The 20,866-nt window shown below is 52.1% G+C and overlaps 7 protein-coding genes across 7 annotated transcripts; 4 read left to right on the forward strand and 3 right to left on the reverse strand.

Moving 5' to 3' along the window:
* Positions 1-97: 97 nt before the first annotated feature.
* On the reverse strand, positions 98-2,097 carry BDP81DRAFT_373038 (NCS1 nucleoside transporter; the record flags this gene model as incomplete). Its single annotated transcript, XM_060586670.1, has 2 exons — positions 737-2,097; positions 98-661 (listed from the first exon to the last, which is right to left on the reverse strand). Exons 1-2 carry the CDS (start codon positions 1,892-1,894, stop codon positions 98-100), a joined length of 1,722 nt encoding a protein of 573 aa, XP_060446556.1. The 5' UTR covers positions 1,895-2,097.
* Positions 2,098-2,753: 656 nt separating this feature from the next.
* BDP81DRAFT_347490 (2OG-Fe(II) oxygenase superfamily protein) lies at positions 2,754-4,545 on the forward strand. Its single transcript, XM_060586142.1, has 3 exons — positions 2,754-3,640; positions 3,705-4,092; positions 4,161-4,545. The coding sequence occupies exons 1-3, from the start codon at positions 2,979-2,981 to the stop codon at positions 4,218-4,220; spliced, it is 1,110 nt and encodes a 369-aa protein (XP_060446557.1). The 5' UTR covers positions 2,754-2,978; the 3' UTR covers positions 4,221-4,545.
* A 123-nt stretch (positions 4,546-4,668) lies between these two features.
* BDP81DRAFT_480780 (uncharacterized protein) lies at positions 4,669-5,831 on the reverse strand (the record flags this gene model as incomplete). Its single annotated transcript, XM_060594945.1, has 4 exons — positions 4,669-4,980; positions 5,194-5,295; positions 5,419-5,577; positions 5,631-5,831. 4 exons carry the CDS (start codon positions 5,829-5,831, stop codon positions 4,810-4,812), a joined length of 633 nt encoding a protein of 210 aa, XP_060446558.1. The 3' UTR covers positions 4,669-4,809.
* Positions 5,832-7,522: 1,691 nt separating this feature from the next.
* On the forward strand, positions 7,523-10,116 carry BDP81DRAFT_460546 (uncharacterized protein; the record flags this gene model as incomplete). The annotated part of the gene is made up of 5 exons (XM_060593670.1): positions 7,523-7,770; positions 7,926-8,110; positions 8,178-8,403; positions 8,472-9,608; positions 9,699-10,116. The coding sequence occupies 5 exons, from the start codon at positions 7,523-7,525 to the stop codon at positions 10,114-10,116; spliced, it is 2,214 nt and encodes a 737-aa protein (XP_060446559.1).
* Positions 10,117-11,850: 1,734 nt separating this feature from the next.
* BDP81DRAFT_426235 (SET domain-containing protein) lies at positions 11,851-13,651 on the forward strand. Its single transcript, XM_060590278.1, has 4 exons — positions 11,851-12,071; positions 12,124-12,725; positions 12,792-13,025; positions 13,084-13,651. The coding sequence occupies exons 1-4, from the start codon at positions 11,939-11,941 to the stop codon at positions 13,534-13,536; spliced, it is 1,422 nt and encodes a 473-aa protein (XP_060446560.1). The 5' UTR covers positions 11,851-11,938; the 3' UTR covers positions 13,537-13,651.
* A 2,093-nt stretch (positions 13,652-15,744) lies between these two features.
* On the forward strand, positions 15,745-17,235 carry BDP81DRAFT_215683 (uncharacterized protein). The gene is made up of 3 exons (XM_060582709.1): positions 15,745-15,931; positions 15,986-16,766; positions 16,829-17,235. The coding sequence occupies exons 1-3, from the start codon at positions 15,914-15,916 to the stop codon at positions 16,951-16,953; spliced, it is 924 nt and encodes a 307-aa protein (XP_060446561.1). The 5' UTR covers positions 15,745-15,913; the 3' UTR covers positions 16,954-17,235.
* Positions 17,236-17,517: 282 nt separating this feature from the next.
* On the reverse strand, positions 17,518-19,057 carry BDP81DRAFT_317747 (putative clathrin assembly protein AP47; the record flags this gene model as incomplete). Its single annotated transcript, XM_060584284.1, has 4 exons — positions 17,518-17,598; positions 17,656-18,753; positions 18,825-18,953; positions 19,019-19,057. The coding sequence occupies 4 exons, from the start codon at positions 19,055-19,057 to the stop codon at positions 17,518-17,520; spliced, it is 1,347 nt and encodes a 448-aa protein (XP_060446562.1).
* Positions 19,058-20,866: the final 1,809 nt, after the last annotated feature.

The following is a 20,866-nucleotide window of genomic DNA, read 5'->3' on the forward strand; positions in this document are numbered from 1 at the left end:
TGCTTGGAGTCTTCTTGCTGAGCTTTAGCAGGTAGCTTCCCATCATCAATCAGATTGCGATCCTTTTCGGGATCTTGACATTCTATTCGTACTAGCATTATCTGAACGGGTCTATCTCATGTGTCGTGTCGCCTTCTCGGCAGCTTTGTGGTTCATTACACCACACCTGCGCCGCTTTTTCACCAAGACCTTTTTCATGGTCCATCACCTCGCCGCTATGGGGCATGTCGACTGCCTCAATCATCTGCCCCTCGCCTTCCAGCTCTTCGGGCCTCACATAGTCCTTGGGCTCAACCCATCCCTCTTCCATGATCGGAGGCGGCCAGATCTTGCAGGAAACCCAAAAGGTAAAGCCGGACAGGAACAAACCAACCCAGTACGCAAAGAAGTAGAACCTTGTGACGCCAATGGGGGCCGAAACACCCATATTATTGAGGAAGCCATAAAAGTTGGGAACGATGCCGACGATGTAGGCGACGTAGGCACGGATGTTCCAGCCATGGGAGTAGTGATAGGCCCCTGACTTCATGGACGTGAAACAATCCGGGATGCTGATACGGCCGCGGCCGATGATGTAGTAGTTCACCAGCAGGACGCCCGTGATGGCGGAGAGGAAGATTTGGTAGGATGAGAGGAAGGATACGAAGACGGAGGCAGAGCCCTGGCGCTTGTTAGCTATGGTACTTGACAGGTGGGTCGAGGACTGTTGAGAGCTCAGGGGCTCGGCAAGACTTACCAGCAGGAACCAAGGGTTGATGGCAAACGAAATGACGGCGCAGACAAAGAAGCCTCTTCGGACGGTGAGATACTTGGGGAACAAGGCCGCGATATCGTTACCAGCCGGCAAGGAGTTCTCAAAGATGGAACTGAAGATGCAGCAGTACGCGAAGCAACCGGCAATAAAGAAACATCCAGCTCGATTGGCCGCCGTATACTCGGCTGTCTGGAGATTATCCAGCAGCGTCACTGGGTTCCAAATTAACTCGCCAAAGATCAACTCGCTAGAGGCGCAGACGAGGTTCCCCACCGCCGCCACAATGAAGTTGGCCACGGGGAAACAGAAGAGGTTGCCGACAATGACATCGTTCTTCTTCTTGGCGTATCGCTGGAAATCGGCAGCGTTACTCGCAAAGGTGGCACAGTTGGCCGCGCCGAGCATCAGGAACTGCACAATGAGCCACGCCCTCCTCGACCCCGTCGCCGTACCGCCCTGCCGGACGACAGGACCGAGACCGCCTGCTTTTGTGGCCGTCCAGGCGAGCATGGCCACGGCGGAGATAATGAAGACGCACAACTTCGCGTAGACGAGCCCACGCATCTTGGGGACGGGGATGACTAGGAAGGCACAGGTGATGAGCCAGAAGATGACGAAGCCAATCATCCCCGCCGTCGTGAGCGCTGATCCCTCGCCCATTGTGTTGGGAATGTTTGCGATACCCGGGATGATGGCGTGGAGCATCACGTAGATGCACTGGCCCCCTTGCACGGCATTCACGCCATTCCAGACAATAGCCATAACGGCACGATTGAACGTCGGCCACCACGCGCCGTAGACGCCGAACGCGGCCCGGCAGACGACGGGGTATCCGACGTGGTAACAGCTGCCCGGCCGACCGTTAAGGGTGATGATGGCGGCGATGAGGCACTGGCCCCCGAAAGCGCAGGCGAGGGACTCCCACATGGAGAGGCCGAGGGCCTGGGCGGTGGAGGAGGCGTACCAGTTTGATACGGTGGCGGTGGCGGAGAACCAGAAGGTGAAGTAGGTCCATTGGGTCCAGGTGCGGTCGGCGAGCTTGAGGGGGCGGAGGTCGTCATTTTCGAGCAGGGCGTCGCGGCCGTGGATTTCGGTGGTGCCGCCGGCGGCGGGGACGCGGAGGCGGTTTAGGAGGCCCATCTCTGGTGTGTGGGTGCGCCGTTATGGCACGCTTGATTCCGGAGGCCGGATGATGCTCGAACTATGGATGCCCGACTGTGATGATCACTTCTGAAGAAGCAATGCCCGCCCACCCGTACAAGTTGCATGAACGCAAATGCAAAAGGGACACACCCCGAGGAGCTCAATGCTGCTTTGACAGCGACTTATACCAAATTACACCCGACAGCATGGTAATCGTGTCGGCTATGGAGTCGTGATCGGCTGCTGCATGCTGATAACCCAAGATACTAGATCCTTCAAGTTCGAGATACCGGAGGCATGCGGTTCATGTGGGGGAGATAAGCTGTGCAGGGGTCCCGACGAGTCTCGATGGCCGACACAATGTGCAACCTACCATAGAACGAACATTCCCATTGCTGTATTACCATTGTATCTACGAATATCATAGTGCGTGAACTGTAGTCCTGTATACAGCTACCTTGTTCCACATGTGAAGGACTACAGTGAGGCCAAGCTTCACCAAGACCTCTCAGCTCATGCCAAGTACTTGGAGGATCGGCATCGTGTATATGTATATAGGCCAACGGGGAGAAGAGATGCCCCCGGGAAACAAAGGACCCCTGTTGCTCCGAAGACGGGGATCACCCCCGTACCCCACACGGTCCGTTGTCGGCCCAATTCCCCCGAGAGCGATAAGCGGCCGTGCTGAGCGGATTTCCCGATTGTCTCCAACGAACCGCGTCGCACGCCATTATCTTTGGCTATCGTGCCATTCGTTCCTCTCCAAATCTCAGACGATCTCCGGCTAAGACCGCCGGACGATCTTTCACTACCGGACAAGGTTTGATTCATTCCGTCTGAGCACTTAATTCACCCGGAGGCTTTAGTCGGAGTTGACACATTAATCCTTACCTGATGTATTGATACTTATCGTTAATGTTGATCTTAAAAAAGAGACAACTTCACGAAACTCACAAGGGGATCTATTGCCTTGACTTTACAGCTGGGAGACTACAACTTAGCTCGAGATAGACTCCGAAACAGCTCGACTCAACACTTGAACTCGACAGCTGGACCGATTCCATTCTCATAACCCGCAGCCATGTCTACCACGGTAACGGAAACCGCCCCAGAGAGCTACAAGCTCGAGCTCATGTCCGCCTACGGCCCGGTCTACCGCGACGTCCTCAAGACCCCGCCCCGAGACTGCAACGCCGCCGAGGTCCCCGTCATCGACCTCTCCAACATCCGCGGCACCGAAGCCGAGCGCAAAGCCCTCGCCGCCACCATCCGAGAAGCGGCCGAGAACACGGGCTTCTTCTACATCAAGAACCACGGCATCCCCGAGGCGACCATTGACGCGGCCTTTTCGCAGGCGCAGGCCTTTTTCTCGCAGACGAATGAGAAGAAGGCTCTGGTGACGCAGAAGCGGTCCAAGTTCTTCAACGGGTGGACCGAGAAGCGCGCTGCGCAGATTTCGCCGACGGAGACCAAGGATCATCGTGAGGGGTTCAGTTTTCGGTATGATCCGCGGTATGATCCTGAGACCAAGGACGCGGATGCCGTGCCGGAGGAGGTGAAGCCGTGGATGAAGCATGAGGACTTTGTCTGGGAGGGCACGAGCCATTTGCCCGGGTTCAAGGACGATATGATTACGTATTGGCAGGGCTGTCTGACGCTTGCGAGGAGCTTGATTCGGGCTTTTGCGTTGGCGTTGGATGTGCCTGAGAACTATTTTGACGATGTCGTTACGTATCCCGGAAGGTATGTCTCCGAGACGAGCCATATCGTGATACCAATTCCCCTGAGCAGACTGACAGTCCCACAGTGACAGCGTCTGCAACTACTACCCAAAGAACACGGAAGCGCAAGACGCCACGATCGACGTCGGCCTGGGGGCCCACACTGACCTACAGTGCTTCACCCTCCTTTGGCAGGACAGCGTCGGCGGGCTGCAGGTGCTCACAAAAGACGGCCAGTGGATCAAGGTGCCGCCCGTCCCTGACACCTTCGTCGTCAATATTGGCGACTTTTTGCAGCGGTTGTCCAATGACAGATTCAAGTCGACGGTGCACAGGGTCTTCAACTATGCCCCCGAGGACCGGTATTCCATGCCCTTCTTCTTTGGGTTCAACCACAATGAGCAGTGTTCTGTGCTCCCTACCTGCACGAATGAGAAGAACCCGCCCAAGTATGAGCCGATTAGTTGTGGCGACGTAAGTTACAGAGCCCCTCCTTTTAGTCAATGCGAACTTGCTGAGTTGTGATACTGATTCGATCATAGTGGTGTCGTTTGCGATTTGAGCGGACATTTGAGTTCTCGAGGTCAAAAGAATCGAAGTGATGTTGTTGAAAAGAGCCACTACTTATACCAATTCTATCTCTTCCACTGTTCTCGACTTGAAACACGATTCTACCAATTCATCTGAGCAAGTGACCTTATTACGTAGGTATCTGCGCCTTGCCAATTCAAGAAGTCCTATCCGGCTGGATTTGATGCCGCCACCTTCGGAATCGTGAACGGGTTTGATGTGAAGGGACATCCAGGTAGTCTCATCGCCTTCGCCCGCTCCCGCTCTTGAAACCAGGGCAAACATGGCCTCGTCCTCCCAAATGGAAGTAGCAAGACTTGCCGCTCTATCAGGAGCGTAGTCCAGCACAGCAATCGGAAATGTTTCATCTCTTGTTCTTTCACTTAAGCCAGCGAAAACAGGACATCTCATGCCAACCGCGATTTGCATGCCAACGTTGACAGAAGTCAGTCGAGCGAAGTACGTCAACTTCGACAAGCTCTCCTCTCGAGGCATTCTTACTTGACCACGGCAAGATGCCCAGGACCACGATGGTGGCCCCTTGTTCTAAGAGTATTCGGAGGTTGACTCCGTGGAGGGATTCTCATTATGCCATAGCAAGTCCAAAGGGAGAGACTTTCTCTAGATCCCGGCAAGGTAGCCCTTCATTTCTTGTCCAGTCCAGCGGCCATATTGGATTGCGAGACCCATTATGGCGGGTAGCCTGTCCGACTCCTGAGTCAGGTCCAGGGTCGTGTATCTCTCAACCAGCCGGCGCCACCAGTTACGGAGGTTTCGTGCCGCGTGTTCCCCCTTGTCGTCTAACGAGGCATAGTATGCCATCTTGAGAGGCATTGGCAGGAACGAATAGTTCGGATTCTCTGCCCGCTTAGAGTCGTAGTACCGGTAAGATGTCTGATTGTACTGACTCATCACGCCCTCTTCTCCCTTGAGATTCAGATGGCCTGTCATGCCAGAAAGCCTGCCGCATTCGCATTGCGAGCCTTCGTAGCACTCCCACATCACTTCGTTGGGGGCAAAGACGATGAATCTACGAGATAGAAGTCTTTCTTGCATCACCCATCCCCTCGTCATCAGGTCTAGCCTGCTAGGCGGACGTAGACTCTTCTGTTGTATGACGTGTTCTCTCCCGGCCATCTCATACTCATTCTCGTGGTCCGGTAGCATCTTTCGCAGTAATAATCTGGGGTTCTGGCAGTGAGGATTGGTAACGTCAAATCCCTTGTAGACGCGTTCAGCTGCAGCAAAGCAGCCATCAGGCCCAGCCGCCGCTGCGACTGTAAGGAGTGCACCCTCGTAGACAGAACACATCAGCTTTGATTCTGCATCCCAGTCTGCAACACTGTCTTGAACGATGCACAGGCTGTCGATCCAGACATATCGGATGGGCTCTTTTCCGAGTGACCTTGTGCATACCATAAGGCAAAGTCCTTGATGAATACGATGGCGTCCTGAAAGTTCCGGGTAAGAGCAGACCAAGGGATGTTCTTCTTCAGCGATCCGATGTTGGAGCTCACACATCGTGGCATTTTGGAGGCTTCTATCCATCGGTGGCTGAGAGCAAAATAATGACTTCTTTTGGTGACCCCTTCAACTAACAGCATGTTGTCTCTGTCCGAGATATCGATCAGGCGGGTTGGCATTGGGTGTATACTGAGACCACTGCCACAGTCCGGATGCTGTGCGACACAGTTGTCGAACCAAGTAAAGATCTTCTTGAACGCATCTTGAGATCCCGTGTGGCCTACTATGGGAGGAGACTCGTAGGCATGGGCAACATATACGGGTAGCCGGTTATAAGCGTTGGGGTTGAGGAAAGAGATTATATATCGCAGCCAAGACTGCATGTAACCCTGCGCCGGTGGTAGTGTTGTTTTAAGCAGTTGCAGTTTTGATAATATGTAACCGCCTCTCGGCCCTCCTTTCCTCGCGGTTAGAACAACGTTTGTTCCATCAACGTTTGCATCGAGGTAGAAAAGGGCATCGCGCATATTTTCCGAGTCCACATCCTCGAGGATATGACTGAAGAATGAGATTCTGAAACGAGCTACCCAGCAGCCGTGACAACGGCTTTCGTACTCTGGTTGCAGTAAGCGGCGGTCGGGTTTGAACTTGGGGTCGAGTCCGGTTCGGGGGTCCGGGCCGGGTGGCATGTCAGTGGAGAAGAAGGATAGGCATATCGGGCATTCTTCCGTCTTGTAGACCCATCCAGGCAGAAGCCGCTGCCTCAGTGATGACATGATCCAGGAGATACGAGATGCCTCGCCAGGGGGGAAAGACTGGCGGCCAAAGAGTCAAATTTGCAACAGGCCTGTATGACGTGCCCGTGGGCTGGGAAACAGGTCCTGGAATCAACGCAAGTTGGTTGTTGGAAGACCTAAAAACAGAGCCTGACTTGTCACAATGATTGTTATGAATCGACAACTTTTAGGCTCAGTACCCCGCTCGCTGGTTCCGTGGTTCGATGCCTGCATACCATCTGCAGACGTGATTGGCAATCGATCCATTTGATAGCCAGCCAGCCCATAGGTGAAGACGTTCGTGCTGCCAAAGGGGAAACGGAAAAGAGACTTGGCATTTTGCGAGCAGCCGAGGTTGCTGTGAAGTTTTCTCTTGTCTTAGCTTACGTCGACTGAAGCCTGATGCTCCGTAAACTTCCCAACTGGCTTCCAGCTGGGCAATAATCATCCAGAACGCCACGACGCTGGCAGAAACTGCGCCTTTTTGATATATCCTTACTTTCACAATCGATCCATAAGTTACAAAAGGTCAAGGTAGCATCAAGTCTTTTTTGCTCGTCGGCCTTTGTCTGACCCCAGCTCCATGCCCCGATTCGGGCAGGTAAACTGAGTTCCAACTGCATGGAAGTCGAGGCCCAGTCCGAATTGAGTGGACCAACAACCAACGAGCTTCTCTTGTCTACCTGCCTCCAACATGAAGTGTGTTATATTTGTTCACGGCGTAGCAGCCTGTGTTAGTTGCCTTCCATTTTGTGCTTGCTCGTATGCAGTCCAACCTTGAATTTCTGGTGGAGCAACTGGTCATGGAGTTGGTTGGTGGGAGTTCAGAACAAATGGCACTCTGCCGCAGGTGTGTTTACGGTTTGGGGAACTGGCTTGCTGCATGTTGTACTTGGCGACCACGGGAAGGACCCATTTGCAGTGTGCTTAACCGAGTCTTTCCTACGATGGTCCAACGCCAAGCCATGAGTTGCCGACAAGAACTCGCTTTCATAAAAGAATCAATCAGGACTCAGGTGTCTCTACGCCATTTCGCCCGTTACAAGTCGAAACTTTGTTCAAACAAAACAAAATTCACAACGCGCCGACCCATCATGTTTGGTCAAAGAAACAGCCACTTCACAGAGAGTGGACTGCACTCCGACCTCGAAGAAGAACCTCGTGGGCGGCTTTCGAGACCAGTGTCCGCAGAAGCTTTCCCACATTTCATCTCGCGAGAGCGACAAGGGTCACCTGAGTTTGACCAAGCGCATGGTAGGAGCTCAACGAAGATTGATCAAACTGAATCACTGCTCACGAGATACCAGAAACACCTGTCTCGTGCGAGAGCTTTGGCAGCGCTGTGCGCCCAGTCATGGCTAGACGAGAACATTACCAGCCTAGACGTTCGCTTACCGAGATTGAGGGGAATCCTTTAATAACAGCCTTTCCATACGACCAGGCTTCCACGGCACGGCCAAAGTCTGACATACCTGCTGTAAACATATCAATCAACAGAAAGCCAGTATCCACATCCACGTTCGATACCCTGGATAGTCGGGGGTATCAAAGTCTAAAACGAGGCTATTCGAGCGACGAGAATGTCAACAAGTTAGAATGTGCACCTTTTGCGATTAAGCCGCTATGGCGTATTTGGACCTGGGAGTTGTTCTATATCTTTCTCAGCGTATCCTCATTCTTTTGTACGTTGGTCAAGCCTTTGCAATCAGGGAAGACTTTGGAAACACAAACTAACCATTTGGGCTTTAGTGATCGTTGCGGTCCTCTGCAGCTATGACCAACAACCTTTACCAGACTGGCCGCTGAATATCACTCTCAATACCTTCCTGGCCTTTTTCACAACACTAGCAAAAGCGGCCTTCATGTTCCCCGTATCAGTCGCAATAAGTCAGACGCAATGGTCATGGTTCCTTAAAGACAGACCTCTTCACGACCTGCATCTGTTTGACCAAGCGAGTAGAGGGCCTTGGGGTCGGTAATGCTGTTGAAACGTATCAGACACAAACACTTCGTTTCTCTCGGTGCATTTCTGATGGTCATTAGCGCCCTCACTTCGCCTATTACGCAACTTGCCATCAAGTATCCCGTCAAAGACTCTGTGGCCCCACGAGAGGAAGCCAAGGCCCCAGCCCTACGTAATATGACATCCGAGGACGATCGCATGAACATAGGGTCACGACATGCTTTAATATTGGCCACTTTGTCAGACACCACCAATTTCCGGGAGCCTATTGCACCCACAGGAGCGTTCTGCTCCACGGGCAACTGCACCTTCGAACGGTACCAATCTCTGGGTGTTTGCGTGAAGACGGCAAACATCACCGAACACTTGCGGGTCGAGGAATTTGATTCTCCTGACATGATCGACACTCTTGTACTTGGTTATCCGAACCCTAATGTAAAGGTATGGCGAGCGTCTCTCCCTAGCGGCTTGGAAATGGCTCATCAGACACCAATGTCGGCCATGGTCGATATGCTCAACGGGAGCGAGACCTTTGCTTTTCAAGACGACGAAGATCTTCAGAAAACTAGGATATCGTCTTTTACCGTCATCTACACCAACCCGACTGAGCTCAACGATACGTGGTGGAAAGAGATCTCTGAAGCCATAGGAATGCCATTTGCGTCGGACGCCATCGGCGCAATCTACGATTTTCGTCACGAGGCAATGGAGGTCATGTATCATCTATGCGTCCAGACGTACGAGACAAACATTTCCATGGGCATTGAAACAACCACTCTCGTCGAGACATCTGCTGTACCCGTTGAACAAGAAGATCCCTTCTTTCTTGACATGCGGTGCAAGGCACTTCTTGCGCAAGCTTCGCATACGTGTAACCAAAGCGTCGACCGTTGGCACGAAACACTACAACTCAAAGATCCGAGATTTTTGACAAGGCTGAACGTCAACTCGACACTTGAGGAAGAACAGTTCAGCGCAAGCTACTATTCACTAGAAATGATATCCTCCATGTTAAAGACCGATGCCGTGGGCTATGCTAGTGCTAGCTACGTCACCAAAGAGTATCGGGATACAGCTGTTTTCTTCCGTGGACAAGAGTTCATCAAGACTCTCTTCGAAACTGTCATATTTGGGATCAACAACATCATCAACTCCACTCTGCGCCAAACTTGCCTGGAGAATATTCACACCAACATTGCAACCAGCTTGTCATCACGGTAAGTCAACTATTCGTTACGATCTTATCATATTGCTTTTGACCGCCATCAAAAAAACTGTAACTTCTCTGACCCTCACTACTTGAGCAGTATGCGAGTCAATCGGCCACTGAGGTACACCGCGAACTCTTTCAACATCTCTGGCGAAGCATTGACGCAGGTCTCATACGTTCACATCACCTGGGGATGGATAACCGTGCTTGCCGTTGAAATCGGAGTTGCTTTACTCTTCTTGGCACTCACAATCATCAGCCAAAGCAACTTGAACAGCGGCCAAGCATCAAGCAGGGAGGAGCGTTACGCGTTCCGGGAAGCCAAAAATTCGTCTTTGGTAACGCTTGTCGCCCTTGACGAAGTTTCTCGTGCCAGAGCAGGCGGTGGGCTTCGGCCATTGGATGAACTCAAAGGTGCTTCCAAGTCTCTGAGGGTTCGTTTTGAGGGTCGCCAGATGGTCACGTCTGATGAGACCGTTGTCGAAACCTCACAAGTGGGCGGTCGTAGCATCTAATAGCGCACTTGAGGAGTAATAGGATCTCGGGTCCATTCATATTAGGTAATATAATGAAAGTAATGTAGGAGGGAGAACTAATTGTTTGTGCATCAACAACGCTCCATTTCAGCCCACTCAAAGGCCTAGCTCCCCTCCATGATTATGAATAATGTTTCCCAGCAACCGAAGAAGAGACGTGTGCAATACGATATGGCAACAAATATTCATGTCGAATGCCTTTGACCGAGGAAACTCATTTATGGTGTTCTTTCTAATGTATCAGCTTCATCTTTCCGTGGCCGAAGGTACCTAGGCTCTGACAGAGGGGAATAATCACCAGCAAGGATTTCTTCCCGTTTCAGCTTCAAATCGCCATCGCCTAATTTCAACTCTACCTCATGATCATCAGGGGTGTTCGAGATTGATCCAATCGTTCCCAAATGTTCGAAGACAGGCAACGGTTATCCACAAGTGTTCCATGCTGGCCTGGCTCTTACCACAACCATCATCTAACAGGCACTGAGTGATGTAGTCATCCGAAAAGTTTCTTAGGCGCGCCGAGAAAACATGGGCGCAAGATTTCCTTATCCCCGCAATGAGTTTGAGCGATTATGGCGTCGCCCATTCGATGGATGGAGGCATTTCGCACGGGGTATCCAGGGCGTAGCGTCCGACGGAAGCGGGGGCGGAGTTGCGGCTGGTCTCGGCTGGTCGAAACCAATGGTCAACAGAAAATTTGGCAGCGCCAGAGGAGGACGCATAGTCGGATGTCTAGAAATATCGGATGATATTGTTTGTGGTGGGTGTGTGAGGTGCTAGTTAATCGTGTAGGTTCCTAGCGAAGGCAATGTTGCCGCCGGCGCAGGGAGAGCTTTTGTTCGGAATCTTTCAACTCAGATCACTTTCCATGGAATTCCCCAGGCATCCAATGGACGAGGACAACAGTGCGGAGTCTTACTAGGCTAGATGAAGCAGCTCTCATAACAAGTGCTGACATGCGCCCATTTAGGTAGTCCAAGGCCCCCCTGTTCGGGCGCCTGAATCTGGTCGTACCGTCATCCTGAACTTTTGTAATTGCAACTAAGATTTAAGCATAGCACAACTTTAGACACAAACATCCTTAATGATGCTCTCGAAATTTCCTTTAAAAAACATTCAGGAGGCTGAACGCCGCGCTCAGTGTCTAGAACCACTGTCTCTTGTGCGAATGTTGGCCGTGGCCGCCAAACGTTGCTCTCCGTTCGAATTTTCTTTTGACCCTCTCAAAGCGGATGGGTAAAGTAGTGAATGGAGATCTATACTCTTCATGAAGCCGAAAGTGAAAAACGGCATCTTTAGGGTAACCGACTTCGTAACGGCTATGTCTTGTTATTCATTTGTCCGGGGGTGGTAACTAAGCATTACTCGTCGGCTAGACACCATTGACCAGACGCCCTATCCTGATGATTTCTCAGGAGCCACCCAGAATCATTCATCCACCCTCTTTTCGTGATATCTCTTGCAAACGTTTGCAATAATCATAAGTAGACAAGTAAACTACTAACCTTACTCATACGTCACTGGCAGTTTAACCGTACTATGGTATTATTCAAAACATCGTGGTAGATGCAAGGAAAGTGGGGCCCGGAGAACACGGTGTGACTGGCTAAGAAATATCCTGCGCACAGTACTTCTATCGTAGTGAAAATTCTGGTCCCCAAATCTCAGACGACGAGCCCTACCAGGACCAATAGAATCGTTGCAACAACAAACAACGAAATATCTCGCTTACTCACCTCTCAATATACTTCAGGTTTCATGAACTTGTGTCGCTACCTGGAATCCATCTTCGGTCGGCATCATGGCAGCAGGCGGTGATTTCCAGACGACGTCGCAAAGATTTTTGTCGTGGTTCAAGTCGTTGCCGGGCGCCACTTTCCACGATGACATTCAGATCGTCGACTTAAGGGGCCAGAACGCCGGACGAGGAATTGGTAGGTCATTTATACCTTGTTGACATGACGCTGTTCACTAACAGACTCCCAGTGGCCACAAAGGACATCGCACCTGAGACAGTACTCTTCACCATCCCTAGAAAAAGCATCATCAATGTCGAGACATCCGAGCTTCCAAAGAAGATTCCCCAAGTCTTCACAGGAAATGACGGGGACGACGAAGACATGGAGAATGAGCCCCTCGACTCATGGGGTTCTTTGATCCTAGTGATGATCTACGAGTACCTCCAGGGCGATGCTTCACCCTGGAAGCCTTACTTCGAGGTCCTTCCCGAGAAGTTTGACACACTCATGTTCTGGGAGTCCTCTGAGCTCGAATATCTCAAGGGAAGCGCTGTCTTGTCAAAGATTGGAAAGGACGAAGCCGATGATATGTTCCGTTCGCGAATTCTGTCTGTCATCGCAGCCAACCCAGCCATCTTCTACCCTGCAGGTGCCTCTCAATTGGTCGAAGCAGAGCTCCTGCAATTGGCTCACCGCATGGGCAGCATCATCATGGCTTACGCCTTTGACCTGGAGAACGAAGAGGAGCCGGAAGAAGAGCAAGAGGAGTGGGTTGAGGACCGCGAGGGCAAGTCGATGCTGGGTATGGTGCCCATGGCTGATATCCTGAACGCCGATGCAGAGTTCAATGTGAGTAAACTTGAAATTAAATTTTTTTTTTTTGGTGATATTACACCGTTGCTAATGAATTGGAAGGCTCACGTCAATCACGGCGACGATGACCTGAGCGTCACCGCGCTCCAAACGATTCGGGCGGGAGAGGAGATCTTGAATTACTACGGCCCTCACCCGAATTCTGAGTTGCTCAGAAGATATGGCTACGTCACTTCTAAGCACTCCCGCTACGACGTGGTAGAGATTCCCTGGGATCTTGTGCAATCTGTGCTCAATGAACAGTTGAAGCTCACTGATGAGGTCTGGAAGCAAGTGGTACGTACCGAAAATATTCAACAAGGAGAAAAAGCCAAACGATCTAACGGGAGAACAGGGAGAGTACATAGACCCCGAAGATCTCGAGGACGTCTTTGTCCTCGAGCGTGAGTCAGGAGAGCCAGACTCGGAGGGCCGACTCACGACTCCCGCCAAGGTCCAGGAGGTTTCTGCCGAGCTTGAGGAGCAGTTGAAGGGTATCTTGAAGCTTCTCAAGAAGATGAATGCTGATCTCATTCCCGACAAGCGGAAACGCGATGAGATCTACCAGCACGTTGTCGTGTTGACCTTGCAAAAGCTTCTGGCGCAGTACCCGACAACAGCCGAGGAGGATGAGGCCCTGCTGGCGTCGGGCAGCTTGACATCTCGTCAGAAGATGGCTGTTGAGGTAAGACTTGGCGAGAAGCGCCTTCTGAAGGAGGCTCTTCAAGTGGTGGGTACCGGTGGTGCCGTGGAGGAAGCTACTGGCGAGGAAGAGACGGACAGAGCTTCCAAGAGGGTGCGACATTAGTCTTTTTCCGTAAAGAACGAGTGGGGGAATAAACTTCTGGCGGAAAAGGATGCAGTTGCCTCGCGCTCACCTGGTCCGGAGTTGCCCCGCTGTAAAATGCCAAATTCAACGTCACACAAGCCATCCCACTTACACCGCTTCATGATATTTACCTCCGAAAACACAAGTTGTTGTCTCCTTTCCCTCTTATTCTTGCTTGGCAAAGCGTTTCCTGGGTCCACGCCGCAATCAGGAGCCCATTCCGTCGGATAGGTCGGAAATCCCGGCCGATCCAGTCATTGGCCACGCCGTGGCCACGCCGCCACAGCCAAAGACATGCCCACCAACTGCGGCTCTCCCAACACAGCGTTGGGACGCCATTTTCTGCTGTTGGCCAGAGAAACCAGCCCGCTTCACTCCAAAAGAGCCCCCCGCACTTTAGCTGACCGGTCCTTAGCTCCACGGGGGATGTTTCCACCCGATAGGTCCTTCTGGGTGCCCGATATCGACCGACTGCAGTTGATGACGAAGGAACACGGAGAGGCGGGACATCGTAAGCTATCCAAGCCAGCCTGCCGCGCACTGATGCAAGGAAGACACGACCATACGACAGGATCATGGAACAAAACCCGATGGCGCTCACTTCAGATTCGTTTGTGGATCTTGAAGGGTGAGGCCTTCATAGCTTCGTGCCACCTCTTTCTCTCAGCGAAGTGCTACGAGAGAAAGGCTCACCGGAATCACACAGACACGCCCAGCCAATGTTGTTCCAATCTCGTCCCCTAACGAGTGCAAAGATTGTCAAGCCCGAGAGGATTCCGCTTTCATCGAGGACCGGGAGAACATAAAACCAATTCATTACGCACCTTAGAAAGGGCAGCGTCTAGCATGGTTCTGATTTCGCTTTTCAAGTTCTCCCAACCCCCATCTTCAACTGTAAGATAGACGAAAACCAGCTGGCATCTTGGCGCGAATTCAAGGTCGTATGGCACCGCTTGATACCCAATCTTGCCCACCGCTACTTTACGCTACCCCCGCGCATCAATCTTGCCCACTTTGCATCTTCGGCACTTTCGCAGAGATGCCACGTCAAGCCTTGATATCAAATGGAAAGTTTAACCGACCAAGCTTTCCGAGATTCCATTCGGTGTTATAAGCAACCGAGGTCTGTTGGGCATCATGATCTGATGGACATCTAAACGAATAACGCTGCTCTCCCTTGCAGTGATGGCGGAAAATGGCACCTAGACTATGGCCAGGTCATAGCCGGAGGAGTAGGTGTTTTGTTTTCTTCGACCAGGGATCCATGATAGACCTGAAAGCTGTCTATCAATACGGCCGTCGAATCGACAGCCACAATTCGTCACGGCACCCACCTCAAGTCGGTCTCTGGCCGACCCTGTCCAGCATCAACGACTGAACCTGAGCTCCCGAAACTGGGCCAAAGGAATTAAACCATCGAGAACCTCATTGGCTTCATATTCAAGCGTTCCAATCAGCACATGGACCTGATTGGTTTAGCATCATGCAAGTCATCCAAATTTCACCTCATGGGTGACAACCTTGCAGGCTTGGTCTGGCGTCGAAGCCAGGATAACTCAACATCTCCTGCAATCACGTTCGACAATGGCAACGCCCACACTCGGAGTCGCAGGAAGACTTGGGCGTCTTAGACCTAACCCGACAGCAAGCAAGCCCTTGTGCCACTCCAGAACAGACGTGCCCCAATGAGCAACTGGCGGCACAAAGGACAGCCAAGTTCTATTCGTTGGGTTGCGGCGGCTCAAAGGCAGACAGAGCCGAGGGAACAACGAAACCCGCATTCTCGAGATTCCCATGTCTCTTCATCTTGGAATCGCATAGTTCTGTCTCTGAAGTGCGCCATGCAGTCATTCTTCACCGGCGCAACGTGGCCGAGTGCAGGCCAAACGACATGTGACCACGGGACCTACGCCTCCGTCGCGATCAGGAAATTCGAGGTAGATCAGACCTCTGTGTTTCTGTCTCACGCGTGTTCATTGCCGTCTACAAGGCGTCGACAACTTTGGATTGGGCTCTAATGATCTTCGAGAAGATGCTGCCCCAATCAGACTCGGTACCCAGAGGATGCCCAGGGCTGCAAGTATGGTTAAGGGTTGCATCCTTGACGCACCACAGGTTCAAGAACATCAGACCACCATCTCGGGCAGAGTCGACGACATCTTCAGGTCCCAAGATACAATGGTTGCATATTACCCGGTAATCCATCATCTCTGTCATTTCTGACGAGATCACTCAAATCTTACTCGACAGTAGCGACTGTCTTCTAGCTAGGACAGCAGACTTCGTCAACTTCGTGTCTAGCCCCCAGCGCTAGCATTCTGAGCCGCTGCCTGCCGGAACTATTCAGAAAAAGGAGATGACATCTCACTCGAGCGTATGACTCCACGCCTTCCCTTCCTCGGAACATTAGAATGGCTGACAAAGATAGCGGAGTGGAAGTCACAAACATGGGAGGAAGGGAGAAAAGAAGGACAGAGAGCACAAGTCAAGAGAACCCAGTCGCAAGCAGGAAGTGCCCTTATCATACTTCAGCTTTCTTTTTATTGTCAACGAGTTCCTGATACACGAAGTTGACGACGAGGGCCACAATATCGAACCAGTTGTTGACCGGTACGGCAACTGGCTCCCACCCGAATCTGCTGATAGCTATGGCATGAAGAAAATTGGCCAGGTGTGGCGATTTGCGAACGGCGTCATCACTCCCGCTGGAAGTCAGTTCGAGTGGTATCGCGAACGGATGGGACTCCCTGGGAAGATCTATGGTCCAATCCCGGCGAAAAACTACCAGACTGAAGAGTTGCGGGAATACAAGACTTACAGCGTCTTCAACTGCTGGCGCTTCCTCCCATGCCTATGTACCGATGTCGACGTCTCTACTGTCGATGGCACACCTTTTGGTGGGTGGCACAGCCTTGCGTTCTCACAACCTGACGAACAGAACCCTGGATTGACGCGGATCGTCTATCCCGGGGGACCCCAACGACATGTTTCTGGACGCGATCCAGCTTGGTTGCCTCATCTCCTACCACACACGTTCGCCACGCCAGATCCCTCAGCTCCACGGTCCATAGGCCTGGGTGGTGACTTACCCATCATCCTTGCCCTCTTGGCTCTGATGAAGAAGCCGGATCATACAGACGACGTTTTCCAGCATGGCTTGTGGAACAGGAATGGTTCCGGTTTCAGCGACCGGCGATCTTCTCAGGCAGGTCAGTAAAAGCCTTGTCCCGTGAAGCGGTATAAAGTTCAAAGTACGTGCTGACAATGGTAGACCCCGACCCCACCGGCTCTCCGCGTGGTGTGATGGTGCAGATCTGCTGCGATAGCTATAATGCCGATTCGACCCCTGAAATCATCGCGGATTTCGAGGCACGAGGCTACGTCATTCCCGGCTGAGCGCTAGTCCCCTCTTCTTTGAAGCCGTGGCACAATGCCGCATCGAGTCCTCTCTTTCTATCTTGGCAACGTCTTAACAACATATATACCCATTTAAACTAGCAGTAACGAATATTTCAATCATCCAGTGTAGTGCTCTCAGCGTAAGGGGAAGGAAGTTTAGGATGCTCATGATTAACGAATAACCTTGGGGTCAGAGATGGAGAATGAAGCTCTTCTAGGGGCAGTCACACGCAGGACATCTTTCCTAGGGCGCACACAATTTTGACATGTTGAATTTTGCATCATCATTGAAAGCTTCCTCCTTCTTGTGCTCGTGAACGTAGCTTGTCTACTTGGCCCAGTAAGTACTCATCCAACGGCTCTTGAGAGCCCCCGAAGCATTGACGCATCTACCTTGCCCCTGTCTGGATGTGTCTATGGCCTAACATGCCCACCACCAGCCGATGTGTGTTTTGTGTAACCTCAATTCACTTTTCGCTCAATAAAATAGTAGTGCGTCGATGGAAAATAGACTCCCTTCGAGCTCATATTGCGTTACAACTAAACCGATACCTGCCCGCCTCATACTGCATCAGGCAGCCTCACAGCTATGTCTCCTGACTGGGTGATGTATCTGACCCAAGGCAACGAGGGATATTGCAGCTGCGACAAGTTAGCAAATGACGTCTCATGAACCTTCTTGAGGGGGGGGCCACTTACCTTTGGCTCTGTAATCTTTAGGTACCGCACTTGGATACCACTCGTCGTGAAATAGGGGATCTCAAACTTGACCTGAATTGGCCTCTTGGCGCCCTTGCCAGGCGCGCCAACACCACCCATACTACCACCGAAGCCACCAGTCATACCACCGCCGTGCTCGTCGTCGCCCCGTACAGAAGGCAGTCCCAGCTCCGCTCTCATCAAGAACTCCTTGTTGCCTCCAAACTGCTTAATCTTCCACACGATGGCGCTTTGCTCAGGGGCGTAGTGGACGGCGCCGATGTTGGTGCGGAAGCGCGGGGTGTCGGCGTCGTCGGGGACCGGAACGATAATTTCGACGTTGTTGGCTGTACTCCTCCGCTTGAATTGCGATCTGGCTTTAAGCATGTATTCGACTCGTGATCCGCTGTGGCTCTCGACAACACATTCGACCCAAATCAAGGGCTTGACCTGGGTGTTGAGGCGGTAGCTCATGAGCTCGAACTCGCCATCCGGGGGAATGAAGGAAATGGTCCTGTCGTTCTCGAAGCGTGACAGCCGCACGCACTGGTGGAATTTGACATCCTCCATCTCAATGGCCTTGCCGCGTGTCGTCCGGCCTGTTGTCTCAAACATGACCTTGTCGTTCAGGCCTAGGCGGAGCTCGGGCATACCGCTGAGGTAGCACTTCATCTTGATGGCGCCGAGGATCTCGCTGCGCAGGACATTACCGTTGGCGCTGACGAGGAGGTTGAGACTCTCGACGACGTCGAGGAAGACCTCGTTCTTGCGGTAACGGATACCCTCGGAACGCCATGAGACGGCGTTTGTGACGGCGATGGGCGGGCGTGCCTGTATCTCGAGCTTGTGGGATTCTTGGGTGATGTACTCCTGGAGGATCTTGGACTCGGTAGTCTGAGGGTAGCCAAAGTCCATCATCTCGTCGAGGAGCTCGTAGATGATGACAAAGTTGTCGCGGATGGACTCTTCCTCAAGAGCCTTGAAGTATTCGGTGAAGACTTCGACAATCTTGTGAAGGAATAGGAGGATCTCGGCGGCATTGGTGTTTCGTTTCGTCAGGGCAAGAAGGTATAGGTTGTTGTGTCGGATGTAAAGGTACTGGGGTCGCATCTCGTCAGTCAAGATGCCATGCGCGGTGCTGGCGCAGAAGACCGGAACTCGGCACGTACGTTGATACCCTCGTGCGAGAAGCATGGAGGGACAGCAGATGATTCTTCTTCTGCTTCGCTGAGTAGGACGGGGAACTTCTCGACAGCTGACATGGGAATGTCACCGCGGTAGTTTCGGGCAAGAAGGGTCTGTCGCAAGCCATCATCAGCATTCTCGAGTGTCTTAGTGATTAGATCAGCTTCGCGATGCGCACCTTGCCCTTCAAGTCGAGGAAAAACACGGCGGAAGCCATGATGAAGTGGTTGCCAAGGCGGGGATCGAGGGGCAGACGCAGAGGCGGTGGGAGTCAATTGGCACGCTGGCCAGAGAAATTATGGCAGTGATGAAGATCGTATCATGCAGTTTTTCCAACCGGGCAGCTCGCAGTGGTATCAAATGATCAAATGTTGGAGGTGAAAGCTGTCATTATTCGCGGGTCGTGCAGGTGATGAACCGCGTTGACAGATAGCTGACGATATTGAAACCACGATGTCTCCTTGGAGTCGGCAGGGCACGGACCAGCACAATGACAGCCTCACGTCTTGGGAAAGCAAGCTGTCATGCAGCCAGCCACATGCGGCTGAGGCTGTGGCAGATGCGATCAGTGAGCTTATGTAATATCTCCTCCAGAGAACAGTCAGACGGCCGGCCCACTGTTCGTGAGGTGCTCTGTCAGAGGTAAGTCACATGACCTGCACTTCCATGAGTGGGTCTCCCGTTTGCTTACATCCCGCCAAAATTTTCACGATGTTGCTTTCTTCTCTTCTTTTCCTCACCACCGCGTCCTTTTAGACAGTGCAGCGCATTATTACAACCACATTTGGACTGGCATTCTGCTGGGCTCATACGTGTCGTCGTTGATGTGAATTGCGATTTCGTGACGCGCAGAGGAAACCTTCCGGTTCCATAAGAGCTGCCCATGCATTTCTCTTCGCTTTCGAGTGAAGAGTACAGTTGCCAGGGCGGCGTCAGAGGTGCCACACATACTTTCAAATTGATGTCTTCTTTTTGCCGTGACTTGCCGGATGGGATAAGCATTTGGTCAACCGACGTAAGATATCTAGTCGGCTGGGTAGATGTTGGCAGAGATTTGTGAGCAATCCACAATCCGGGGAAACACTGTCACGAGCAAGCTTCCATGCATGGAACGTATTCTGTGTTCGGGACAGAAGCAGTCGCCGAGGCTCCTGCTTCGAAGGCCAACAAATTCTTGACAGGTGCTCGTACGCTTGTTTGAAGCTAAGGGTCCTTTTTGAGTTAGGAAGCCTCATGCAATGTCCTGACAGCCTCTACGGCAAGGAAAAGGTTGCGATGCACGACCGGCCGGCCCGTTGTCAGATCTAGGTAGACCCCAGTCAAGAAAGACAAACGCCTCCCGAGCCAAGATGGTCAGTGTCTCTCTCGGCTTTCGGGGGGTTGCAAGAAGTTTGCTGTTGGGTAAAGGCCAAAAGGTACGAGAAAGGCTTGATTAGTTCTCGACGATGCCAGCTGGCTGCTCTGAGTCTGAGCTCGTGCTACGAGGGCCGTGGAAACGCGGTCGATCCACCTGCTCGGGTCTGAGATGCCATCACATGGCCACCATTTGTGGCAGATAACTAGTCAGGATGGGCGGGTAGCAGATAGGACTGAGTCGTGCGATGCAGGGCGGACAGGCAAGTAAGCCGGTGGGGAGCAAGCAGCTGGAAAGAAGCCCTTGGAACTTGGAAGTTGGAATCAGGTTCAAACAAGATGCGCGGTTTCAGTTTGGGAATCAGCGCAACTTGGCACCCCGATGTCGATGGTGATTATTGATAAGGCCGGTGGATGATGGTGGGAGGTTGCGTTGGTGCTTCAAGTGCATGATTGGGCGTCGGTTTCGCAAGATTCGTGTAGATTGGACTTTGAAATCCAATCTCCAAAGATAGGTTGTCGGCTGTTAATCTTGCAAAGCAAATCGGAGAGACTACCATAGCGGCTTCACATCTGACGTCGGGTTTGGTGGTGTAATACCTTAAACTAGGTGCATGTGGTGTTGGGGTATCCGTACAGATAGACGGCAACGGCGGAGTCTCGGATGATGGAG

This window comes from Colletotrichum phormii, assembly GCF_030913505.1.
Source record: "Colletotrichum phormii strain CBS 102054 chromosome Unknown BDP81scaffold_8, whole genome shotgun sequence".
In the NCBI taxonomy this organism is placed as follows: Eukaryota; Fungi; Ascomycota; class Sordariomycetes; order Glomerellales; family Glomerellaceae; genus Colletotrichum; species Colletotrichum phormii.